Here is a 9,897-nt window from a genome sequence, read left to right as displayed (position 1 = left end):
AGATTAGTTTTACTAAGCAAGCCTCTTTGTCAATAACAATGCAAACATTCATTGTTTTTTCTTTTCTTCGAGCACCATGCAAACATTCAGTTTCAGACTTTCAGTGTGAGGATGCCCACATGTGTTAGTAACAAATCCACGTAATGTTTTCATGTTGAGTATTATATATGCACGGTATTACAGAGCATTTTTCGAATCAAAAGTTTGGAAACGGACCACTTGCAGAATGTAGCAGAGCATAAATTTCGAATCAAAATCGTTTCTTTAATCAATCATACTCTGACGTTCAAACAAAATAATAAATCGGGATTCGATTGCAGCGACGACGATTATTATCTTGAAGAAAGCAGCAGTGACGAAGATCCTATGGAATGGACTAGAGCAGTGACGAAGATCGCCGAGCTTGGCAGCCATCCTCCTGCGCGCTACAAGTGGGACGCCGAGCAGCTGGAGGTCGAGTGGTTCTCCGATAAATATACCAAGAGTAAATTAAGACTAGTACGTAGTAGGTTCACATAAATTAAGCATTTTGTGTTGCTATCACAAAATGCTATTAGTAGATGGAACGAGATCCTTTGACGTAGAGAAAAGCTACGTCAGAGGGCAGTCGACAGCCAATCGACTGTCTGTCCGGATTGGACCAGAATTTCTGATACGTCAGCCCAACTCGCGTGTCCATCGACAGCCCAACTCGCGATATCATGTGCGGCTCACGTAGCAGCCTAAATTGCGGCTCACATAATTTTTTTTCTCGATAACTTTTCTCTCAAAATATCTTTAAAAAAGTTTTTTTAAAAAACATTCAAAAAGGTAAGTTAGGGAAGGGAATATTTTTTTTTCAAAAATGGAAAGAAATGGGCCTGTCGGAGGGGGCAGCATGCGACTGCAACTTAGTTTTGGCGCGACTGGAGGGAACAAATGGAGGGCGGGGTTCAATTTATCGATGGTAATTGGTTAAAATTTGTGGTTATCGAGCTTACTAGTTTGGTCCGGTTTCAGAAATCGAACGGTAACTGAATTTGAATTTAAAAAATTCAAAAAAAAAATCAAAACAAATCCTAAAAAATAGATACAATTCTAAGAACTTCTGCGAAAACAAATTTCAAAAATAATGTTGTTTGCATCCTATTCTATAAGGAGGAAGTATAAAAAAAAGAAAAAAGTTGAAGCGTGCGGCTCAGTTATTAACTCGTGTTAAGGAAAAATTTAACATGCAAACGCATATTTTTATTGCGTAGGACGTATCTTAAAAGATATTTAAAATTGATTTCATTTTATTTAGAGTTTATGAATTTCTCTATGATTTTTACAAAGTTCACAAGCATAAAGTGAATATGTTAAGAAACAACACTGTAATTAATTTTTTCATGTCTACTATTATTTTTCCTATATAAATCATAGTATAAATAAACTAATAAAAGTTGTTTCACTAATTTTAAAGGTGTGATGAGTCAGTTATAAATTAATCTAGTCGCAACATATTTACACAATCCTGCATGGTACAATAACTAATTCATGAGTTCATGTATTTTTAAAAGATATATGATCATGTAAAAAGACTAAAAAAATTAGTTTCGTGATTTTTGGATTAGCAAAGAGTAAACTATGCATTTAACTTGGTTTAACAAATACATTTTCTCACAGAAAATTTTCAACTTTTATGAGTATAAATACTTTTTTTATGTAGATCATGTTAAAAAAAACCAACAAAATTTGTTTCATTTGATTTGAAGCTCAGATAAATTAGTTATTGATTTTATAAGATTTAACCAAATTTTAGATTTTTTCTGATTGAACTTTACTAAAAATCGAGAAAACGAACGGTTACCAACAAAACCGAGCGGTTACCGATAATATGAAAAATTCGAAAAAATCACTCAATAAATCGAAAAAATCGCTCACCGAGAGACAATTTTGACAAATTTTTAACTAAATTTTAAATTTTAGTAAATAAATTTTATTCAAATTTCTAACAGTTATCGCAATAATCACGAATTTTCGTTTACCGCAGGGGCTCGGTAACCGAACCCCAATCGGTAAGTTGAACCTGCCTGCGTGAAGGAGGTGCCCCGGCGATGGCGACCGTCGCGCAGCTGTAGAAGTCGTCGCCGTCACTAGTTCCAGGCCCTGGCCCTGAAGATCGCTGTTTTTTCCTCTCCGTCCGCGCCAAAACTGAGCTGCAGTCGCACGCTGCCGCTGTGTTGGAAAGGCAGCGAGGAAGGAACGAGGCGAGAAGGGCGTCCGATCCGGACGGGCGGTCGATTGGCTACCGACTGCCCTCTGACGAGGATCTCGTTCCGTGGTGGATATCTATATCTTAGCTTGTGTAGTACTCCCATTCGAAACTTGGCTGGGGAGCGAACAGAAGCGAAGCGAACCGAAGCGAACGGATCTGGTGGTGGTGGGGGCCTCGAGCCAACGCGACCGGACTTGTTTCGTTCCCAAGTCGCGGCCGCAGCAGATCCGCATCAAAACTCCCGTGCCACCGCCGGTGTTTCGACAGCAAATCTCTGACACCCTGCCGCCTCGATCTCATCAAAACACCTGCTCCGCTTCGCACCCGGATGGACTCCGCGTCGGCGGCGCTCGACCTCCTCGCGGCGCTGCTCGCCGGCCGGGACCCCGAGGGCGCGCACAACTGGTCCTCCTCGCTCGCCGAGAACCGCCACCTCCTCGTCCTGCTCACCACCTCCCTCGCCGTGTTCGTCGGCTGCGGCGTCGCCCTGCTCGCCCGCCACTCCGCCGCGCCCAGCGCAGCCGCCACCGCCCAGGCGTCGCCGCTCCCGCTCGCCGCCAGGCAACGGGCCGAGCCGGACCCCGACGACGGCAGGCAGAGGGTCACCGTCTTCTTCGGCACACAGACCGGCACCGCCGAGGGCTTCGCCAAGGTTCCTACTGTATTGCTTTTTTCCTCTCACCCCGCCTTCTCTCGTACAGCCAAAGGCCAAAGCTCAGCGCTTTGCTCCTGCCGCACCGCTGAATGCTAATTAGATGGAAATTGTCGCCTCTTTTGGTGTGGTGTGGATTTGTAGGCGCTCGCGGAAGAGGCCAAGGCGAGGTACGACAAGGCCGTCTTCAAGGTGATCGATCTGGTATGTTGCACATACTTCATCCTCATGCTGCTGCGTCGAGAATAGAATTTCATGTGCGTAGCACCTCGACTGCTATGATTGATATATGCTTCATTGGGGTTTAGGACGACTACGCTGCTGAGGATGAGGAGTACGAGGAGAAGCTCAAGAAGGAGAACATTGCATTGTTCGTCATTGCAACGTAAGGATTAGCAGACCATACCCACTCCTGCTGCTTCTGCTACTGGATTTCTTACCGAGTCGATCAAGCCAGGATAAAGTGTGAATTTTGGTTTCAGTTAGTTGCTAACATGTCTTGTTGTTGTCTTTGTAGCTATGGTGATGGGGAGCCAACTGACAATGCAGCGAGGTTCTATAAATGGTTCTCGGAGGTTGGAATACAAATGTACTGTTGTGGTTTACCTTGTGTATGGGTGTTTGGTACTCTGTATTGATGACCTCTTGTTTTGGTTGGTGTACAGGGGAATGAGAGAGGTGAATGGTTGAGTAATCTTCGGTTTGCAGTGTTTGGCCTTGGAAACAGACAATACGAGCATTTTAACAAGGTTTGATGGTGTGTCTACATTGATTGGATGTGTATGTCAACTCTGATTTCTACAATGCACACTAATTTGTTTTTTTCTCTTTACTGAAGGTTGGAAAGGTGGTTGATCAGCTCCTCGCAGAACAAGGTAACTAAATCAGAATGCCCACGTTATTGATTCTATCTCAATTCAGATTGATTCGAAGCTTTTGACTTTGCATATAGTCTGTATGTGTGTGCTCACTGAAAAGTTCTGCATGCCACTCCTCTAGTTCACAGGCTGAACTTCCACTTTTAGAACGCTGCTTAAGGGTTACACCTTATCTTATTTATACATGTGCACAACCATGTACACTATAACACATTGCATAGTGCTATTTTGTAATAATGCCCAAATGCTAAAGGAGTTGAATCTTATGATGTTTTTCTGGCTTCTTGAGTGGAACTTTTGCACTCTATAAATAAGTCAAACCAAGCATTATTTTTCAGAAAGGACTGAACAACTGTTTCACAATGTAATAGTTTTCAGTGAGATACTACTGATCTTCTGAATCATGTATTGTGGGTTACATGCCTTTTCCAGTTTTCTTGTGTTCTTGACCATCCAAGGTTGATTAACTCCTGTCCATTCACATCTCTTCTAGGTGGCAAATGCATTGTTCCTCTTGGTCTTGGAGATGATGATCAATGCATTGAGGATGACTTTAACTTGTGGTACGAATTGCAATGAGCTTAATTTTGGTCTTAACTTTTGAACCGAGGCATTAATGTTTTTTTTTCCTGATGTTTCATCTAGCGCATCTTTCGTGTAGTGCTTTTGCTTGTGCACATATCTTAACTTTTATATGTGCATTGAGGATGACTTTAATGTGTGGTAAGAATTGCAATGAACTTAATTGTGGTCTCGACTTTTGAACTGACACATGGATGCTTTTAATGATGACTCATCTGGCTTATCTTGCCTGTAGTGCGTTTGTATGTGCACATATTTTAACTTTGAGCTCAACTGTAGACTACAGTCTGTAGACTTTGACACTTATACATCAAAGCTAATGCCTTTTGGTTTTTCCTTCGACTAAAGGAAGGAACTTCTATGGCCAGAATTGGATAAACTGCTCCGCGAGGAAGATGATTCTTCAGCAGCACCAACTCCTTACACAGTTGCTATTCCGGAATATAGAGTTGTGTTTGTCAAACCAGAGGATGCCAAATACATCAACAAGTCTTTTAGTCTCAGCAATGGTCATGCTGTCTATGACATTCAACATCCTTGCAGGTATGAACTTTTTTGCTTTCATATGCCTGGAAGTTTGGCTGTGCCTGTGGTATGAGCAGATGCTGATCATGCTTTTCTTGCAGGGCTAATGTGGCTGTGCGGCGAGAGCTTCATACACCAGCTTCTGACCGGTCCTGCATTCATTTAGAGTTTGATATCGCAGGAACTAGCCTCACGTAAGTATATTCAATAGACTGGATCTGCTAATTCCGAAAATAAGAGTAGATATACATAGATTGTTAAATCGGTCTTCAGAATGCTGACAGCTACTATTTTACCTTACTAGATATGAGACTGGAGATCATGTTGGTGTATATGCTGAAAACTGCATCGAAACTGTTGAAGAGGCAGAAAAGCTGCTAGGTTATTCGCCAGATACTTTATTCTCAATTTATGCTGACCAAGATGATGGTACTCCGCTTTGTGGGAGTTCTTTGCCGCCTCCTTTCCCATCCCCTTGCACAGTGAGGACTGCACTTACCAGATACGCAGATCTGTTGAATTCTCCTAAAAAGGTGAACTGCTGGTTTTATTTACATTCATTTGTATCTGATGTTTTTTCTTACGTTCATGTTATTCCCTCAATGGTTGCTGCAGAGTGCTTTACTCGCTTTGGCTGCTCATGCATCTGATTCGAAAGAGGCTGAGCGGCTTAAACATCTCGCATCTCCTGCTGGAAAGGTTGGTTTGTACTTTGTAATACAGATCAATATACTTTCTGATGTTGGTGTTGTATTTCTTAGTTTCTCACATGAATTTCATTGGCAGAAGGAGTATTCACAATGGATAGTCACGAGCCAAAGAAGTCTCTTGGAAGTTATTTCAGAGTTCCCATCAGCAAAGCCTCCACTTGGTGTCTTCTTTGCAGCTATTTCTCCTCGCCTGCAGCCAAGATACTACTCAATATCTTCCTCACCGAGGTACCCATGACTTTTAAATAACACTTCGTTTAACCTGGGTAAATTGATAAGTCAGTTAGGACTGATGCTACTATTATATTGCAACAGAATGGTGCCAACAAGAATTCATGTGACATGTGCACTCGTATATGGGCCAACCCCTACTGGAAGAATCCATAAAGGAGTTTGTTCTACTTGGATGAAGGTACAATGTTGCCTATTCTTTTGTGTTTAAAAGGCATTTTTTTTCTTTTCTTTCTTCTGAGATGACTCTTAGACATGGATGTATTTATTCCAATAAATATAATTCTGTACTTATATTCAAGTATAAAATTATCAAATCCTTTGAAGTTATTTTGCATCAATCATCATGTCATCTAGTAAACATTTTAGTCTGCCAATCCTATTGCAGCATTCGACTCCCTTGGAAGAGAGCCAAGAATGTCACTGGGCTCCAATTTTTGTTAGGCGGTCAAACTTCAAACTGCCTGCTGATCCTACTGTGCCCATTATAATGATTGGCCCTGGGACTGGTCTGGCCCCTTTCAGGGGCTTCTTACAGGTTTTTTCTTCTTCTTAAATTGGCATTGTTAATTGTTCTTCAAACTTTGTCACGCTTCAAGATTTTCATGTGGATATCTGATGTATTTGGGACTGCCAGGAGCGATTAGCTTTAAAAGAGGCAGGGGTGGAACTAGGCCGTGCTATCCTTTTCTTTGGGTGCAGAAATCGGAAGATGGTATGGCTTATGTTTTAACTTTATTCATCTTCATCCGCAACTAGTATGCAGAATTTCATAATTGCTGAAATATTTCAGTCTGTCACCTATACTTCTTGTGACATAGAAAATACCTATCTGCCATGTGATTATTCCTCTTTTGAATCTCCTTATCTGCCAGGAAAATTTTCTGCATTGCTGTTTACTCACAGAAATGCAGTAAATGATCTTACAAGTTTTTGGATGTACTTCCTAGCCTCTTTATAGTTTTCCTAATCAATGTTTTGTTTGTCCAGGACTTCATATATGAGGATGAGCTCGATAACTTTGTTAATACTGGTGCCCTTTCTGAGTTGATTGTAGCTTTTTCTCGTGAGGGTCCTACAAAAGAGTATGTTCAGCACAAAATGGCACAGAAGGTAAAATGATTTATCACTGCTCAATCAAGTTTTGTTCATAAGACTAATAAATTCCCCCTTTTCTAACCATTCCTGTGTAATCTTCCCAGGCTCCCGAGCTTTGGAGCATTATTTCTCACGGCGGTTATATTTATGTCTGTGGTGACGCGAAGGGCATGGCTAGAGATGTGCACCGCACACTGCATACAGTTGTTCAGGAGCAGGTATTGCTAGCTTCCAAAAGTTTGTCGCTGTATCACTATCCCTTGTTGCTTTCTAGATTTATTTATTTACTTTACCAAGGGACTAAATGGTGTGTAGGCTTGGGATGGTGGAAAAAATGCTGTTTACAAATATATCATGTGTATGAAACACGAACTGGTCATCTGCACTGGAAAAATTTACTCCTAGCCCCACACGGCTAGACTGTTAACTCTGTTACTCAAACTCAAGCTTTTGAAACCACCGCCAAACATCTGTCTTGCAAAGCATGGCTGACTGCTGTTGGCATATCAATATCATCGAGTTTTGCTGTTTTAGTTTTTCATTGTCTTTTTAGAAAGAAAAAAAAAATCTTTTTGCTCTTTTTGCTTCCAGATAACATATATTTCCTCCTGACTATAAGGTCATAGAGAGTTTCTGTTGACAGTTTTCCCCTGTTAACGCATCTTGTTCTTGAGTAACACAAAAAAAAGGGTAATCAAATCTTGTTGTAGAAAACAGTAGTTTGTGGCCAACCAATGTCAAAACGAATCTGGAGATTTCATTGGCTTTGACTGGTGCCAACCCTGCTGCTGACTTATGATCATCCAGTTCAACTCTATTAGTCCCGTTTAGGTAAGTGTAATTGTTGGTGACTCAGAACAGGGTGAAATGATTGATGATTATCTTACTGGGGGTGAAACAACTGCTTGCTTGACTTTGTCGCATAACACCTTGCTAAATCTTTGCCGGTGCTCTTGCTTGACAACAAGTTCATTGCATCACATCCATCTACTGACTGGATGCTAACTTTGAACATACTTTGCAGGGGTCTTTGGATAACTCGAAGACAGAAAGCTACGTGAAGAGCCTACAGATGGAAGGGAGGTACTTGAGAGATGTTTGGTGACATATCCCGCCCTCATGAATCCATGCATCCTTAGGCAAACGTTTGAAGATCAGAGAACACAAGTTCTGCCTCAACTGGGATCTGTTTGGTGTGGGGAATATACACTAGCAGTAGGATTTTCAGATTGATATTGAATTGAAAGCACAGCAGGGTTGTTTATACATAGGACTGCAGCAAGCTATTAATTTCATATTTTACAAGAGATCATTTTTGTTCTGCGTTTTTTTATCGTATCGTAGGCTCGAACGCTAGCACAACAACGCGCCCAGGCCAATTGCGCTAGGTTCTTGCTCTGCGTTCTCTCGTGTAGTGTTGTTGCTCGATGTTTTATGTGTGAAACTGTCGAGAAATACTGGAGCCGAGAAACTCTGGGTGGTGTGTGTGTCGTGCGATGCAGTTGGTGAATGAAGAAGCATTGAGCCCTATTGCAACACGAGAATTATATTGCACCCCCGTTCGTACGTGAAAAGTCTATTTGGGGGACAGGGGTGAAACGACCGAAGACCCAAAGCGCAGCAGTCGCGTGTCGCCACATGCCCTTCTTTCGTGGCCCGGCCCTGCCGGGTAGGGTAGCTCAGTGACGACTGGCGAGTGACGCCCAGCTACCTCCAAGAGATGTCCTCCGCTAGCTCTTAAGCTTGCGTCTGACATGCTCCATCTCTTTCTCGGGGAGGAGTCAGGCATCTGGATATCTGACTGAGATGGATCCATCCATGCTGATGCTGCTGTGTCGGTGTTGCATCACATGCACATGTCCAACTGTTGGTCGCCTCTCTTTACTTACTTGTCTCTCTACCTACGTACGTCGAGTTGACTGCCTCTCGCGTCCATCGGTCGTCGTCTCTTCTGCTCAGTCTGCAGTCAAGCTGAGTACTTACTGGATCCACACTTCAACTCCATTGGGGGTTGCACTTTATCCTACGAAATTTTTAGAAATTAACCGCTCAAGATGGGCAGTAACCAGTGTATGAACACGGGTTTGAATATGTGCACATATATGCACAGATCCGACCCGGCACTTCGTTCTCTTTATATACGTACCCGGTTCACACCCACACCACTGCGTTCTAGCTTGGTCCTCTCAACGCGCACTCTCTCCTCCACTTCTCGCAACCAACAAAAAAAGCTTCCTTTTTTGATCCATGGAGAACAAGCCCACGTCGCACGCTGCTCATGCCGTCAACCTCGACCTGCGCCTGGAGATCTCTCCCCGCCGCCGGCCCGCTCTCGCCGCCGCTCCCGGCGTCGACCACCTGGGGGAGGCCTTCGCCTGCAACTACTGCCACCGCAGGTTCCACAGCTCGCAGGCGCTGGGCGGCCACCAGAACGCGCACAAGCTCGAGCGCACGCTCGCCAAGCGCAGCCGGGACATCGTCGCCGCCCCGCCGTCCCCGCCGCCGGCCGTCAGCGGGGGCGAGTTCTGGCCCTCGTACCGCGCAGCGCGATCGGCGAGGGAGCACGCGGCGGCGCTGCCGGGCGTCGTGGGCTGGGGCGCTGGCACGGCGGCTGACGGCGGCTGCGGCCTCCACGGCCGGAACGGGGAGGAGATCGACTTGTCGCTCAAGCTCTGATCGATACATATGCTTGTATGATTAGTTCTTGCATCTAATTGCTCTCCGGTGCAAGTCTTAGCTAATTCGTAGCCTCTTTAAATTGATCAGGTGTTTTAAGCTTTAAACTAGCTACTACAGCTGGTATATATAGCTCATGCAATAACTAATCCTGCATCTACATGTATAGGCCTCTCCATGCATGGTCTCATTTATCTATCTATCTATATATGTCATGGACGTGCATCATAATATTTAGCATGCTGAAAATTGTACACATATGTTGACGAGCTTAACATGTGCTCGCCACCTAGCTATATCTATAGTTCT

The 9,897-nt window shown here is 43.5% G+C and overlaps 2 protein-coding genes across 3 annotated transcripts; both read left to right on the top strand.

Annotated features, from left to right (window-relative positions):
- The first annotated feature begins 2,329 nt into the window (after positions 1-2,329).
- Positions 2,330-8,219, top strand: LOC133897430 (NADPH--cytochrome P450 reductase 3). Of its 2 annotated transcripts, none has more exons than XM_062338164.1 (18): positions 2,330-2,897; positions 3,033-3,092; positions 3,197-3,273; positions 3,406-3,463; positions 3,554-3,637; positions 3,727-3,763; positions 4,260-4,329; positions 4,697-4,891; positions 4,975-5,067; positions 5,178-5,406; positions 5,489-5,572; positions 5,660-5,811; positions 5,899-5,995; positions 6,203-6,352; positions 6,452-6,529; positions 6,805-6,927; positions 7,017-7,130; positions 7,937-8,219. In XM_062338164.1, exons 1-18 carry the CDS (start codon positions 2,565-2,567, stop codon positions 8,015-8,017), a joined length of 2,115 nt encoding a protein of 704 aa, XP_062194148.1. In that variant the 5' UTR covers positions 2,330-2,564; the 3' UTR covers positions 8,018-8,219. The 2 variants fall into 2 exon arrangements, with proteins under 2 accessions (XP_062194148.1, XP_062194149.1); XM_062338165.1 differs by having other exon boundaries at positions 2,331-2,888.
- An 863-nt stretch (positions 8,220-9,082) lies between these two features.
- On the top strand, positions 9,083-9,897 carry LOC133897754 (zinc finger protein 2-like). The gene has a single exon (XM_062338574.1). It carries the CDS (start codon positions 9,160-9,162, stop codon positions 9,586-9,588), a length of 429 nt encoding a protein of 142 aa, XP_062194558.1. The 5' UTR covers positions 9,083-9,159; the 3' UTR covers positions 9,589-9,897.

The sequence above is a fragment of the Phragmites australis genome, chromosome 17 (genome assembly GCF_958298935.1).
Source record: "Phragmites australis chromosome 17, lpPhrAust1.1, whole genome shotgun sequence".
Lineage (NCBI taxonomy): Eukaryota > Viridiplantae > Streptophyta > Magnoliopsida > Poales > Poaceae > Phragmites > Phragmites australis.
Note: the sequence above shows the minus strand (reverse complement) of the source record. Positions and strands in the feature narration are given on the sequence as shown.

Coding starts and splice junctions, on each gene's coding strand:
- LOC133897430 (XM_062338164.1), top strand. CDS start 2,565: ATGGACTCCGCGTCGGCGGCGCTCGACCTCCTCGCGGCGCTGCTCGCC. Junction 3,464..3,553: donor TCTATAAATGGTTCTCGGAG/GTTGGAATACAA, acceptor GTTGGTGTACAG/GGGAATGAGAGAGGTGAATG. Junction 5,996..6,202: donor TTTGTTCTACTTGGATGAAG/GTACAATGTTGC, acceptor ATCCTATTGCAG/CATTCGACTCCCTTGGAAGA.
- LOC133897754 (XM_062338574.1), top strand. CDS start 9,160: ATGGAGAACAAGCCCACGTCGCACGCTGCTCATGCCGTCAACCTCGAC.